Source organism: Oryctolagus cuniculus, chromosome X (assembly GCF_051225735.1).
Source record: "Oryctolagus cuniculus isolate XC-2025 breed Fujian yellow rabbit chromosome X, ASM5122573v1, whole genome shotgun sequence".
NCBI classification, from domain to species: domain Eukaryota; kingdom Metazoa; phylum Chordata; class Mammalia; order Lagomorpha; family Leporidae; genus Oryctolagus; species Oryctolagus cuniculus.
In genome coordinates, this window is record NC_142888.1 from 133,378,825 (window position 1) to 133,395,416 (window position 16,592).

General features: G+C 37.1%; 1 protein-coding gene across 1 annotated transcript in view; it reads left to right on the plus strand.

Moving 5' to 3' along the window:
- LOC103345414 (phosphatidylinositol-binding clathrin assembly protein) overlaps positions 1–16,592 on the plus strand; it is a 36,467-nt gene that overhangs the window by 10,493 nt on the left and 9,382 nt on the right. Inside the window, exons 9-10 of the mRNA XM_089323954.1 lie at positions 1,736–1,815; positions 15,556–15,648. Of these exons, the coding sequence (XP_089180080.1) occupies positions 1,736–1,815; positions 15,556–15,648 (173 nt within the window). The remainder of the gene's footprint in view (positions 1–1,735; positions 1,816–15,555; positions 15,649–16,592) is intronic.

Genomic DNA, 16,592 nt, shown 5'->3' on the forward strand with positions numbered 1-16,592 from the left:
TTAAACCTTCAAGATCCCCATTCATTCCCTGTAAATCAGCTCTCTTTCCTGGAAGAGCTTTCTTATCAGTACTCTGGCCCCTGTCCTCAAGTCAGGACAGAAAATCACGGCCTTCAGTCAGCAGAACTGATCCCATGGCTTCTCATGTGTCCTGGAAACCCTACAAAAGCGTGGGATGCAGGGCTACACCACAGAAGAGGGAGGTGAGCATCAAGTCAGCTCCATCTTTGCTGCACACAGCTGGCCTCCTTGAGAGACGCCTGCTCAAACAGTGCACAGTTTCAAGGAGTTTTTTCAGTCCATCTGCTGCCAGGACTCAAAAGGGGTGTCCAGATCTTCCTGTGTGACTATGGGTTGGCCATTTCCTACTTGTGCTTCCAACACTTTGCACTTCATGTGAATTGATGCTGAACTCTTAGTTTTAAACAACTCACCATTTTGATATCACTTCTGGATTTTACCAATCTTATTTAAAATAAATTTTATTTTTTAATTCACAGACAATATTGTATTTTTCTATTGTGTATAACATAAATTTTGAAAAAATATGCATAGTGTAATGGTTAAGTCTATTTAATTAGTAAATATACCACTTCACATAGTAGGGAGAGAACAGAACATCTACTCTTTATATTCTGTGAGAGTACAATATATTATCATTGATTATAGTCACCTTGGTGTACAACAGATTTCTAAATGTATTCCTCTTATATGACTGTAATATATGTAATATATGCTTTGGCCAATCCATCCTCACCCCCATGCCCTATTCTGCCAACTCTGAATTTCTGTGTTTGAGTTATTTAACAAATCCTCCAGATTAATTCTTCTTGTTGCACATGGCAGGATTTCCTTCTCTTTCATGGCTGAATAGTATTTCATTTCCCACCTCCCCACAGTGTGTGTGTGTGTGTATGTTTGTATCACATTTTTATATAAGTTTTCATTCAATGAATGCATTTTTTCATAGATACAACTTTAGGAATATAGTGGTTCTTTCCCTCCTACCCACCCTCCCACCCTGTTGTATCACATTTTAAGAAGACATACAAATGACCAACAGATATATGAAAAAAGAGTTTAGCATCACTAATTATCTGAGGAATGCAAATAAAAATCATAGTGAGATATTACCTTGCCCCAGTTAGAATGGCTATTATTAAGATGAATGGTAATAACAGGTAGCAAAGATGTGGAAAAAAGTGGACTTGTGCACTGTTGTGGAGAATGTGAATTAGTGTAACCATGATGGAAAACAGTATAGAGGTTCCTCAAAAAACTAAAGAAGTAGATCTACCATATGCCCTAGCTCTCTTACTTCTGAGTGTATATCCAAGGGGAATGAAATCACTGTGTTGAAGAGATGTCTGCACTCCCCTCAACTGATGTTTCCTCCTCCACATCCCACTTCTTCACTAGGCTTAATGCTTTACTTAAGTTAATCTAGTGATCTAGTGACTAATGAAAGAACCATATATAATAAATGATTTCAAAGTCAATATCTTCTCCCCAGGGGATATTTTAGCAGTCTTTTGATCATTTTAAAAATCATAATTTTAAACTCTGATTTGATACCAAGATGATGATTTTAGTAATGAATTTGCATATAGCAATTTTAACTTGAATGCATTTGCTATAAAGTTATGTTAGCTTCTTTTGAAAATATTTTTAAAACACAGAAGAGTACGAATTTTTCTTAAAACTATAAAAATTAAGTCTTAGCAATTTTTTCTAGGCACCTCAGAGTTTACTTGAAGCACTAAAACAGCATTTAGCTTCTTTGGAAGACAAAAATGACATTTTACCTTCTTATACGTAAGTTAATAAATGTCTTAATATAGGTTAATTTTTTCCCTCTAAATAATTTCTCTCATCCTAAATGTTTAACAGTATAAGATTGAGCAAATTTTAGGCTATGACTGATAGAATACCATTTAGCTATTTTAAATGATAACAGAGTTTTTCACTCTTTTGTAGGATTCCAAACTCTTCACAAAGATGATATACTTCCCAAAGGAATAAAACAGTGGGCATTTACATTGGATATATATGTATGGGTACATGTGTATACACACACACACATCTATATATACATATGTATACTTACATACATATACATGTATCCCATGCATATACATTGGCAAAATTTGATGTACATCACCTGAAAATGTTCACATTAGCTATTTCCAAGTGAAACAATTGTGATCAGTGTTCTCTTTTGCACTTTATTATCCAAAATTTCTACAAAAGTCATATAGTCATTCTACTTTTGAAGGTTATATTGATTGTAATAAATTATCACCCTCTCTTAGATAACAAACCTGTTGACTATTTCTTTTTTCCCAAAGAAATATTTTATTTAAGGAATACAAACTTCATGCATTTCATAAACACAACTTAAGGAACATAGTGGTTCTTCCCACCATACCCGCCCTCCCACCCACACTCCCATCCCTCTTCCTCCTCCCTCTCCTATTTCCATTCTTATTTTTTACTAAGATCTATTTTCAATTAACTCTATATACATAAGATTAGCTCTATACTAAGAGTTCAACAAATTGTATGAAGAAAAAAAACTGTTCCTCAACAGTCAAGACAAGGGCTGTTCAAAGTCATTGCATCTTGAAGTTGATTTCACTTCTTTTTTTTTTAAGCATCCTTTTTTTTTGGAGAAACTTTAGTTAACTTTAAAGAAGAACCCAAGAATGATGCAGCTTTTGTGCTTAGACATAACTATAACTTATGCAACATAAGAATGTCCTCCACTTAATACGCTAAAATGAAGTCAGTCTTTGAGAACAAGTTTTACTATTAACTCTCATAATACAACTCTTTGAGGATGGAGGTCCTGCATGGGGAACAAGTGCACAGTGACTCCTGTTGTTAATTTAACAATTAACACTCTTATGTATGACGTCAGTGATCACCTGAGGCTCTTGACATGAGCTGCCTAGGCAGTAGAAGCCTTTTGAGTCCACAAACTCCCTCTGTATTTAGACAGGGCCATAAGTAAAGTGGAAGTTCTCTCCTGCCGGCAGAGAAAAGTACATCCTTCTTTGATGACCACTTCTTTCCACTGGGGTCTCACCCACAGAGTTCCTTCATGTAGGATACTTTTTGCCACAGTGTCTTGGCTTTCCATGCCTGAAATGCTCTCATGGGCTTTTTGGCCAGACCAGAATGTCTAAAGGGCTGATTCTGAGGTCAGAGTGCTACTTAAAGCTATTGTTATTCTGAGTCTGCTGTATGGACTGCTTCCCATGTTGGAGCATTTGTTCCTTTTAAATTCTATTAGTATTATTATATTATTATTACCAAACACTTAATTCTATTTGTATGATAACTTTAACACTTAATCCTAACCATGTGATCACTTTAACACTTAAGATGGTATTTTTACCACCCAGCTTAAGGGGACTTGGGGTCCCATGGCAAGTTTTTGAACTGTACCATTAGAAGTAAGTCCACAGGAATGTGTGCAGAACTATACAGCTTTACAGTTACAAACTTCATACATTTCATAATTACAACTTTAGGAACATGGTGATTCTTCCCACAATGCCTACCCTCCCAGCCATACTCCCATCCCTTTTCCTCCTCCCTCTCTTGTTCCCACACTTATTTTTTACTAAGATCTATTTTCAATTAACCTTATGACATATGGTTAACTCTATGTTAAGTAAAGAGTTTAACCATTAGTATGAAAAAAATTTGTTCCTCAACAGTCGAGACAAGGGCTGTTCAAAGTCATTGCTTCTCCAAGTGTCAATTTCACTTCTACAGATTGTCTTTTAGGTGCTCTATTAGTTATCACAGGTCAGGGAGAACATATGGTATTTGTCCCTTTGGTACTGGCTTACTTCACTAAGCATGATGTTTTCCAGTTTCATCCATTTTGTTGCAAACAACAGGATTTCATTTTTTTACTGCTGTGTAGTATTCCATGGTGCATATATCCCATAATTTATTTATGCAGTCTTCAGTTGATGTGCATTCAGGTTGATTCCATATCTTAGCTATTGTGAGTTGAGCTGCAATAAACACGGGAGTACAGATAACTCTTTCATATGCTGTTCTCATTTCCCTTGGGTAGATTGGGATGACTGGGTCATATGATAAGTCTATATTCAGATTGACTATTTATTAATTATCTCTTTATTACAGATAGATATATAGTTAGTACATGAAGGACCATCAAAATTTTATGAGAAAGAAATATTATGAAAAAACTACACATGGATTTCAAATCTTTTGTATTGAAATAAGCTTATCTTATTCTATTTTCCATGAACTTATTGAAGTACCCTGTGGAGTGGGATACATAGATGGACAGATGAAGGAATCAATGAAATATAGGATCATCTGGATAGGATTTTTGTAATTCTATTTATTCTCCAGTGTGCCTATTCTTTCTTGTGATCTCTTAAGTCTCCAGCATGCACTGATTCCATCCATCCCAAATAGTCCAGTTGTGAATGCTTCAGGAAGCAGGGCTTGGTTTGCAGGTAATATATCTTTTTACAGCTATATTAGTAATCATTGAAGATGTGATTAGAATCTTGAATTCTTCTGCTGCTCAGCCACCTATTATATCTGCTGCCTCTTCATAAGCAGTTTTTGACACAGAAATTTCATTTCTAGGAATTTATTCAACATATGTACTCACAGTTGTGAAAAGTGTGAACAGGATATCCAATGAAACATTGTAATAGTTAAATGACTGAATAAGAAGCTTTCTTTCATGTACTTAAATGGAACTATTTTCATGTACTTAAATGGAACCATCTCTAAGATGTATTGTTAGATGACAATGAGCAAAGTATAAAGCAAAATATAGTCTGCTACCATCTTTGTTTTTAAAAACGGAATATATATATATTTATAATTTCTTAAAGAATACTTTTGGAGGGTTATATAAGAAATGAGTTAAAATATGCTGCTGCTAAGAAGAATGTGGCTGTTTGTGGAAAGAAATGGATTGGGAGTCTTCACTGTGCACTATTTTGTAACTTTAAAATCTTGCACCATGAAAACAATTACCTATTAATATATACATTTTACAAAGAAATACATATATGCATACATTTAGTGTGATACCTTGTAATTTTTAAGACAGAAGTACTTTGTGATCCCTTAAGTTTAGATTGCCTCATACTTCAGTGATGTGCTGGAGGCAGCTCACATGAGTTTGCGGGAGCCAGTTTTTATTTATTTATTTTTTAAAGATTTATTTTATTTATTTGAAAGAGTTACAGAGAGAGGTAGAGACAGAGAGAGAGAAGTCTTCCATCTGCTGGTTCACTCCCCAGATGGCCTCAATGGCCAGAGCTGTGCCGATCCGAAGCCAGGAGCCAGGAGCTTCTTCCAGGTCTCCCACGTGGGTGCAGGGGCCCAAGGACTTGGGCCATCTTCTACTGCTATCCCAGATCATAGCAGAGAGCTGGATTAGAAGAGGAGCAGCTGGGACTAGAACCGGTGCCCATATGGGATGCGGGCGCCGCAGGCCAAGGCTTTAATCTTCTACTCCACAGCGCCAGCCCCAGCCAGTTTTTAAATTTTTAGGAATTTTGGTAGCTAGTTGATGTCACATTGGGAACTCAATGGCCAAGATGGTAGTTTTTACTTCACAGAAATTGGCAAAGATTAACAAGCAAGCCTTGAAATAAAGGTTGGTTATTATATATTTACTGGGACATGGATGCTCATAGGCCACCATATTTTGTTTTTTAATCAGTTATTGTGTTTCAGTGATATTGCTTCATTTCCTACTCTGGACACAAATCTATGTAGTAAACACCTATGTTGTTAAAGGGTTTATATATATTTGAATTAAATTTTGTTCTTAATTTAACTTAAAAAAATAAACTATTTTAAATGTTGTTTTTCTTTTTCTTTTGTACATATATTTTCAATGGATACAACTTCTGCATTTTTAATGGGTGAGTTTGACCAAAACTGTGATGAAAACAAGTCCTTTGTGTAAGACCATAAGGATAGCAAAAAACTATGCATTTGACTCATTTTCAAAAGAATGAATACTGCTACTTTTCTGAGTGTTATCATTTGGGAGTCATTAGTGCTTCTAATAGGTGTTACAAGACAGTTATACATGGTAGTTAAGAGAAAAAGCTGTATATTCACTCTGATGTAAATGTGAATTCCAAGTATGGTATAGGGCTATGGACCTGATTACAAACCAAGACTGACTATTGATTGCCACATGTACCCCCTTCGTTGCTTCAACCATTCTGTTGACAATCTTTTGCCCAGTTGATGTCACTATGATTCTTGATTCTAAAATGTTGGCCTTAGAACCAGAGTGCTTGGGTTCAAATTTTACTGTACTCTCTGAAGAATGTGTGTCTTGGGATAGCTCACTTAACCTCTCTATGCCTGAATTCCCTTATCCTTATAAGGTATTCAGGATTAAATAAGTTTATATATGTAGAGTGCTTCAAATAGGGCCTGGCTTAAGACTCTGCATTTTCTACTTTTCTCATTCTTCTTAAACTTTCAAGCTGCCCTCTTCAACTTATACCATGGTAAACTAAATGCTCTATCTCTCTATCTCCTTGGTGGTTTCATTGAATGGTTTTTCTCTATCCCTACTGGACTTCTCCACTTGGATGTTCTGCAGTCATCTCAAACTCAATTTATCCAAAATGAAATTGCTCACATACTAGCTGCTAGACCTTGCTCTTTTGCTTGTGGCTTTGGCTTAAAAACTGGTACCACCATCCATCTCAGTTGCTACCTGGGAGTTATTTTTTGACATTTCCTTTCCCTTTATCACCAAATCCCATTTATTCTGCCACTCAGTGATCTCCCAATTCTCTCCATTTCTGTCTACCCAAAATGCTACATTATTTTTTAAAAGATTTATTCATTTTATTTGAAAGTCAGAGTTACAGAGAGAAGGGGAGAGAGAGAGAGAGAGAGAGAGAGAGAGAGAGATCTTCCATCCATTGGTTTACTCCCCAGATGGCTGCAATGGCCAGCACTGGGCCAGGCTGAAGCCAGGAACCAGGAGCTTCACTGGGGTCTTCCATGTGGGTAGCAGGGGCCCAAAAACTTAGGGGATCTTCCACTGCTTTCCCAGGCACATTAGTAGGGAGCTGGATTGGAAGTGGATCAACCAGGACTCAAACAGGTATCCATATGGGATGATGGCATCGCAGGAGGCAGCTTTACCTGCTATGCTACAATAATGCCACATTATTTAAACCATGTCTCTGGCCGGTGCCGCGCCTCACTTGTCTAATCCTCCACCTGCGGCACCAGCACCCCGGGTTCTAGTCCTGATCGGGGTGTCAGATTCTGTCCTGGTTGCCCCTTTTCCAGTCCAGCTCTGGTCTCCCATGCTGGTGCAGGGCCCAAGCACTTGGGCCATCTTCCACTGCACTCCCGGGCCACAGCAGAGAGCTGGCCTGGAAGAGGGGCAACTGGGACAGAATCCGGTGCCCGGACCGGGACTAGAACCCTGGGTGCCGGCGCCGCAAAGCAGAGAATTAGCCTATTGAGCCGCGGCGCCGGCAGTTAAAATTCCTTGATGTCGTCATATAGCATTTCTGTTCCTCTTCTTTCATAATATTCAGTAAGTTGAATTTTCCAGATAAAGTCTAAATACCATGAGGAAAAGACAAGAGTTGTGATGTTTACCAGTATATTTCCAGCTCCGGGAGATATTTAATATCCACTTGGAGACTCAGTTGAGTTAATGACATTTTACAGTAGTCTAAGGTATTTTGAAACTTATACAATATACTGTATAATATTTTATATATTAGAAACATATTATGCATAAAAATTACTTTTTGAAGCATTGCATTCTAACTAATAATTATTGAAAGTAAATTTCTTGGGTATTTCTGACATTTTCCAAAAATTGATAATGAAAATTATTTTATTTGAAAGCAGTATAAAATTCACTACATTGAATAATTCTTATAAATGTGACTGAACATTTGAGTTTAGGTCATTATGTTCAGTTATATCACTGAAATGGTTTTGGAATGTATATTTCATATGTTTCTGTGCAATACTGTATTTCATTTCCTCATTTAGCAAATTTACACTGACTTCAACTATGTGCCTGGTATTGTCTGGGCACTGAAGATTGAATAATGAAATCCAGAGAGACAGAAAATCAACAGGGACTACTGAAGGAACTTCCTAACTGCCTCTTTGTTTGCCGCTGTGGTCTATTCTTTATACAACAGAGTGACTCATTAAAATACAAGTCAGATCATATCCCTCCTCTGTTCAAAGCTCTTCAATGGCTCCCCATGTCAAAGCAGTTGGCCTGAGATGGTAGCCTCAGAATGAAAGTCAAACTCCTTACAATTCCTTATAATGCGCTGGTGATCTGGCCCCTTTCCATCCCTTGATCACTTTCCTGACTCCTTTGGTCACTCCAACTTCAAGCACATTCTTTCCTTGGGGCCTTTATTGGTACTGTTCCTTCTGCTGTATCAATGTAGTTTACATTCTGACATCTTTCAGATCTTTACTTACAAGTTCCATGCTCTGTGAGCTGTCTTGTTTCAAATTTAAATTACTGAGTGCATTAAGTTAAACACATAAAAAAATTAGAAATGCAACAATTTCAAACTACCTCTGTCATTATTAGCCAGATCTTCCCCACCTAATTTAGTATATGGCACATACAAGTACTCAAAATTTACTTAATGAACAACTAAACATTATTTATATTCATTCACTTAATAATTTGAGTCCCAGGTAGTTTGTAATGGGAAGGTAGATATATATCCTTGGTGCATTGATGGGAACTTGGTTTCTGTTTGCATCTCATTTTGTCTCATTTTCAGATTATTTTCCCCACATGATACATTACAACCAACATAACGTTACTTTCAGACACACACAGACCCATTGGAGCCAAACAGCAAAGTGGAACAATCATGGCAAACAATTTGGATGACTCACTGACTAGCCTTGTAGGAAGTAAGCCTCTATTTTTAAATTAATATTTTAAATGCATTTTAATAAAAAGTGTTTATACAAAAATAATATGAAATTTTTGTTTGTTTTATAAAACAGATCTTAACTTTGGAGAAATTCCAGTCAAGAAGTAAATTTTAAAATGACAGTCGATAAATACATGCAGAGGAAGGAACTCATATTTGGAAACCAATTTTATTTATTTTATTTTTTAATTTTTTTTTTGAGAGGCAGAGTTAGACAGTGAGAGAGAGAGAGAGAGAGAAAGATCTTCCTTTTTCCATTGGTTCACCCCCCAAGTGGCCACTGCGGCTGGCACGTTGCGGCCGGCACACTGCGCAGATCCGAAGCCAGGAGCCAGGTGCTTCTCCTGGTCTCCCATGCGGGTGCAGGGCACAAGCACTTGGGCCATCCTCCACTGCCCTCCCGGGCCACAGCAGAGAGCTGGACTGGAAGAGGAGCAACCGGGACAGAATCCAGCACCCCGACTGGGACTAGAACCTGGGGTGCCGGTGCCACAGGCAGAGGATTAGCCTAGTGAGCTGCGGCGCCGGCCTGGAAACTTTTAAGTTGAATGTAGTAGTAACTTCTTATAAAAATCTATAGTATATGGATTTTAAGACCTAAATAATTAAAGGAATTTATGCTCTACATGCTACCCTAACATTTGTAGGTCAAGTTCTTAAAGTATACTCTTATTACGTGCTTCTTACCCCCTTTATTGCTCATCTGCTTCAAGGCAGGTCTTAAATATTGACATTCCTCATAGTTCTTTGTAATTTGGATTCTTTATTATATAGTCTGTATTTCATGAGAACTTCTCATTTTATTTTATTAAGCAAAAACAATAAAATAATCAGTTGGTGCTATAGAGTATTATAATCCCCTTTTTCTAATTTTGCATTTGTTCCCTGAGCTTTTGAGATCAAATGCAAAAAAATAATTTCCTAATCCAGTGCCAGGGAGCTGTGCACCCAATTTTTAAGCAGTTTTACAATGTAAGGTCTTACATTTAAGTATTTAATCCATTTTGAGTTGATTTTTATATATGGTTGAGATAAGGGTCCAGTGTCATTTTTTTCATGTGTATATCCTCTTTTCCCAACAGCTTTTATTGAAAAGACTATCTTTTTCCCATTAGATCTGACATGAAGTGGTATAAATCTGCAGAGATGAAAATTAATGGTGAAATGAACTGGCAGTTGAATACCTACACCTGCACATCAACCATCTGGAATACTATTTCTGCTCCTGTTCCCCAGATGGTAACATTTGTGCCACACACACACACACACACTCACACACATTTATATTCATATATGGTTGTAGCATAATATATGATGGATGTAACAAAAGTTGAAACTACAGAGGTTAACAAATGCCAGAACTTCTAGCCTTTTCACGTCACACAGGCAAGAAATCTAGAATGACCAGGTTTAGTACAGTAACAGTGGAGACTGAAGGAAAGACATTTGAGAGACACACAGATATCCAGTCTTTCCAACATTATTTATTGAAGAGACTGTCCTTTCTTCGTTGTGTGTTCTTAACACCTGTGTGAAAATCAATCGTTAATATGTTGGTTTATTTCTGGAATTTCTATTCTGTTCCATTGGCCAAGGTGTCTATTTTTATGCTGGTACCATACTATTTTGATTATAATAGATGTATAATATATTTTGAGATCAGGCAGTGTGATACACCCGGCTTTGTTCTTTTGCTTTGAATATGTGGAAGTTTCATGGTTCCATAATATTCCGTTGTATACATATACTACCTTTTTTATACATTCATCTTTGCTGGAATTTAGGTTGTTTCAACCTTTTGTCTATTGTGAATAATGCTAATATAAATGTTGGTGTATAGTGTTTGAGTCCTTGCTTTCATTCCTTTTTGATCTATACCCTGAGGTGGAATTTCTAGATCACACAGTAATTAATGTAATTTTTAAAAATTTAATTTTTTGAGGACCCACCATACCATTTAATAGCTGCATCATTTATAAGGATTCTAATTTCTCTACATCTTCACCAACATTTATTATTTTCTATGTTTTTATTGTTTTGTATTTAAAGTTTCCGTTTGCTTTTTTCTCTATATCTTTCATTTTTTGCCAATTTGTATTTGATGATAGCTTTCTTAGTCTGGGTTGCTATAATAAATTGCTATAGATTAGGTAGCTTAAGCAAGAAACATTTATTTCTTCTGGAGGCTTGGAAATTCCAGACCAAGATACCCGCAGATTTGGTGTCTGGTGAAGGTCTTCTTTCCTGTTTCTCTGACTTATTACTGTAGCCTCATATGGGAGCAAAAGAGCTCTCTAGGATCCCTTTTGTAAGGTACTAATTCCATTCATGAAAGTCTCACCCTTATGACCTAATTACCTTCCATAGATCCTACCATATTAGGGGTAAGAATTTCTGTGTAAGAATTTGGAGGGGCTACACTGTGGTGTAGCCGGTAAAGCCGCCATCTGCAGTGCCAGCATCCCACATGGACTCCAGTTCAATTCCTGGCTACTCCACTTCTGATCCAGCTCTCTGCTGTGGCCTGGAAGAGCAATAAAAGATGGCCCAAGTCCTTGGGCCCCTGCACACACGTGGGAGACCCAGAAGAAGCTACTGATGCCTGGCTTTGGATCGGCACATCTTGGGCCATTGTGGCCAACTGGGGAGTGAACCAGTGGATGGAAGACCTCTCTCTGTCTCTACTTCTCTCTGTAACTCTTTCAAATAAATAAAATAAATCTTTAAAAAAAGAGAGAAAGAAACAGCCAGGGGTTGGGGAGCAGGTGTTTGGAGTAGCAGGTCACACACCACTTGGGATGCCCACATCCCATATCAGAGTGCCTGGGTGTGAGTCCTGGCTCCACTTTAAAAAATAATAATAATAAATCTTCCAATCATGAACACTGAATGACTTTCCATTTGTATAAATTTTCTTTAATTTACTTCAGCAATGTTTTGACATTTTCAGTGTACAAGCCTTCAAGCCTTTTCCCTATTTGATTAAATTTGTGTCTCAGTATTTTATTTTTTTTGGTGCTATTGTAAATGGAATTATTTTCTCAATCGATCATGGACTTTTTGTGTTCATTTTGTATCCTGCAACTTTGTTGAATTTCTTTATTAGTTGTAATTTTCTGATAGAACTTTTAGCCTTTCTATATATAAAGTCATGTCATCTGCAAGCAGAAATAATTTTACTTCTTCCCAAATTGAGCTTCTTTAATTTATTTCTCTGGACAATTGCTCTGACTAGAACTTACAATACTGTGTCGAATAGAATTTGTGAGATGAAGCATGCTTGCCTTATTCCTGATCCTAGGGGAGAAATATTTCATTATTTAACCACTGAGTAGATGTTAGCTGTTATCTTTCCAAATGTGTCTTTTATTATGTTGAGTAAGTTTCCTATTTCTAGTTTACTGAGCACTTTTATCATGAAAGGAGTTTGAGTTTTATCAAATTTTTTCTGCATTAACTAACATTATCATTTGATTTCCCCTTTGTTTTATTAATGTGATGTGTTATAGCAATTGGTTTTCATATATTGAACTGTTCTTGCATTCCAGGAATAAATCCTACTTGGCCATAGCATATAATCCTTTTAATAAGCTGCTGAATTCAGTTTGTTAGTGCGTTAATCTTCATAAAGGATAATATTCTATCATTTTCTTATGTTGTATTCAGCTTTGGTATTAGGGCAACACTAGCTTTATAAAATAAGTTGGGAAATATTCCATCCTCTTCCATTTTTGGGAAGACTTTGAGAAGATTTGGTATGAGTTCTTTTAATGTTTGGTACAATTCACCAATGTAGCCATCCAGTCCCAATATTTTCCTCTTTGGGAGATTTTTTATTACTGATTCAACCTCCTTATTAAATTATAGATCTGTTCATATTTTCTATTTCTTCATAAGTCAGTATCTTGTTTTTGATAATCAAAATTAGATGTATTATTATTTTATAGACTGTAGATTCAACCACATTATTTGCCATTTTCTTTCCCATCATTACTTCTTCCATGTTAGGGTTTCTGTTTGGCATCACCTGAAATACATTCTTTAAATTTACCTTAGTAAGTAGTGAATTCAATGTTTGTTTATGTGGGTATACTCTTCCAGTTTGATGATATTGTTCCATACCTTCTGATTTCTACCACCTCTACTGACAAATGAGTATTCATTCTAATGATGTCAGAGGTCAATATCATAATCCATGGAAATTGTAAATATGTTTGGTTATATGGCAAAGTGGAATTAAGGTTGCAGGTGTAATTAAGATTACTGATCAGCTGACCTTAAAATAGGGAGATTATCCTAGATTATCCAAGTGGACCCAATATAATAACAAGGTCCTTAAAACTAGAGGAGAAAAGCAAGAATGAGCGAGCGAGAGAGAAACGTGATGAGGGAAGCAAAGTCAGAATAATGCTACGTTTACTGACTCCAAAGATACAAGAAGGGAGTCATAAGCCAAAGAATATGGGTAGCCTCTAAACCCTATAAAGGGCAAGGAAACAATTTTCCCTTGGAAGCTTCAGAAGGAAGGTCTAGTGGGAGGCAATTACCCAAGTACTTGGGCCGTCATCCATTGGTGCATTAACAGGGAGCATTGACAGGGAGCTCTATCAGCAGGAGAGGAGCTAGGACTTCAGCCCACCCTCTAATGTGGGATGCAGGCATCCCAAGTTGTGACATACCTTGCTAAGCCACAATGCCAGCCCCAAAATGTTTTCACTCTTGAAGGTAACTAATGATATCATGGTATGTTTTCTTTTTGATATGGTTCAGCATCTTTTCATATATTCATCAGCCATTAAGTTATCTTTTTAATGAAATGTTTAAGTGTTCACATATTTTTGGTGAGGTTATTTGTGTTTGTCTTACTGCTTTATGAGTTTTGTAAAAATCCTGGATACTATTCCTTGCCAGCCCCAAGCTGTGAGTTTAATTGGAGTTCCTCTCAAAGTAATCCAGTGTTTCTCTCATGCACATGTTAGAATATTTTCTTTGTGTTTTACTGTGAAAAGTTTGACTATAATATGTCATGGTGAAGATCTTTTATGGTCACATCTATTAGGAGTTCTATGTGTTTCCTGTACTTGGAAATCCCTTTCTTTCTCCAAATTGGAGAAGTTTTCTGTAATTAATTCATTAAAAAGGCCTCCTAATCCATTACCTCTTTCCATGCCTTCAGGAACTCCTAAGACCCATTGGTTGGGTGGGCCAGCACCGTGGCTCACTTGGTTAATCCTCTGCCTGTGGTGCCGGCATCCCATATGAGCGCCGGGTTCTAGTTCCAGCTGCTCCTCTTCCAGTCCAGCTCTCTGCTGTGGCCCAGGAAGGCAGTGGAGGATGGCCCAAGTGCTTGGGCCCCTGCACCTGTGTGGGAGACCAGGAAGAAGCACCTGGCTCCTGGCTTCGTTGGCTGTAGCGGCCATTTTGGGAAGTGAACCAAAGGAAGCAAGACCTTTCTCTCTGTCTCTCTCTCTCACTGTCTAACTCTGTCAAATAAAAAAAAAGACCCATTGGTTGGGTTGTTTGATAGTATTCCATAAATCTCCAACTCCTGTTTTTAGTTTTATAATTTCTTCTTCTTCTCCTTCTCCTCCTCCTCTACCCTTTCTTTTTTAGTCTGACTGTAAAATTTCCAGAGATTTTCTTCTTAGATATTTCCACTGCATTCTTTTATTTGATCTATTTAATTCTTCATTTCCAGTATTTCATTTTGACTTCTCTTTAAAATCTATTTCATGGGAAATATTTTCATTTGTGTCATATGTGAATTTCTTTAATTCGTGGATTATGCTTCTGATTACTTCTAAGTAATCCTATGATCATTTTTTTAAATTCTATTTCCGGCATATCTTCAATCTCTTCATCTTCACATTCCAGTATGGAAGTGTTGTTGTGTTTCTTTGGGGGCATCATGTTGTCTTCCTTATTCTTGTTTCTTGAATTTCTGCATTTATTATTAGGCATTTCTGGAGATACTTGTTGGTTTTTGTTTCCCTGTGATGATTTTTTGTCTTTGGACTCTTCCGCTGTGGCTTACTGGAGTGTCTGTTCTTTCAGTGAATACCCAGGGTGTGTGCTGGGTATGGCCAGGGAGCTCTGTTCAGTGCTCCAGAGTGAGGGGACTGTCCAAGGTGGCACCCAAGTTGGGTGTGTAAATCTCCTCTTTTTTATTTTATCAGAGGAGAGGCTTGTTCTGCTGTGTCGGCGTTGTCTCACACTCACCTCCTCTCCTCAAAGGAGACCAATACCTGGGCACTAGCCCCAGTGGGTACAATATTCATCGGTGCTGCCCCACATACCACACAAAGGATATGTGCAGTCCTTGATGCAATTTGATCATTCTTGTCAAGAACTATTCTTTAGGTCTCCTCCCTCCCCCATCACACTTTATTACTAGAAACTCCTTTATAGATTTGTTTTTATCTTTTTATTTGTATTTGGCATTCAGATGTTCATTAAATGTAACATTTACTCTAGGACTGCTTGTCCTGTTGGCAAGCTTGTATTAAAACAGAAATTAAATTCTAGTTAAATTTTTACCTTTTGTTTTCTTTTACATTAACATTCACAGGTTCCAACTCCAGTGGGATCACCTTCCTAAGTGGTTTATACCCAAGGAGGCTTACAGACCAGAAATCCTTCTGTTCCATGGCCTGGATGTCAGGTATGTATCAGCTGGTGTTGTTTGGGGCCTTGGTAGAGATGGCAGTCACTGAAGACAGGACCAGTATTAGAACGTAGTTTTACTGTATATACACTTTTTTGTGCACTGTTGGTATCCCATAGAGACAAGCTAACTATATAATTTCCTTCATCATAAAAAAAAGAATGATACAGATCTCTACTAACTTTTGTTAAACTTCAACTGATTTTTATATCTGTATAACAATCCTTTTATTCATTCACTTGTTCATTCAACAAACCTGACTGTGATCAGTGGATAAAGCAGCTTGGAGGTTTCATGAATGACTATAAAACTGATACCTAAATTGCGTGATAAAATTTAAAGATAAATAGCTGATTTGTGGAGTGGGGGAGAGGATGCTCAAGACAAACATATAATCAGGCAATTAGCAACAGAAGCACAATCACCACGAGAAATCAAAAGGAGGAAAAATTAATTCAGGAATGGAAGATTTCAGGACAGTGAGTACTCAATGATAAGGAGGACTTCAACTAGTAGGTGTATAGAGGATACAAGCTTGGCACTATAGGCAGAGAGCATAGGTTCAACAAAGAAGCGGAAGCAGACAGTGGTAACCTGAATAAATGCAGCTGAAGCAGCTAGAACAGTTTCATGATCCAAGTATCCATGGCCTCAGTATTCTTTTCTAGAAGACTTTGCAATGTTTTTTCCTTCAGTCTTCAGCTGATGTGTTGGACTCCATGGTTTCTGAACATGTGTTTTAGGAGGTTTGATTAATGTTTGGAAATTAGATAATGAGAAAAAAATGAGTAGAGTTTTATATAAAGATATTTATAACTTATTTTGTAACCAAAGAGAAAAATATATAGAAATGATTAATGATGTACCTATCTTTCTTTTCACTCAGATGCAGTCCATGTAGTACCAAAGCAAAAAGATCCAGAGGTGAATCATCCACATCT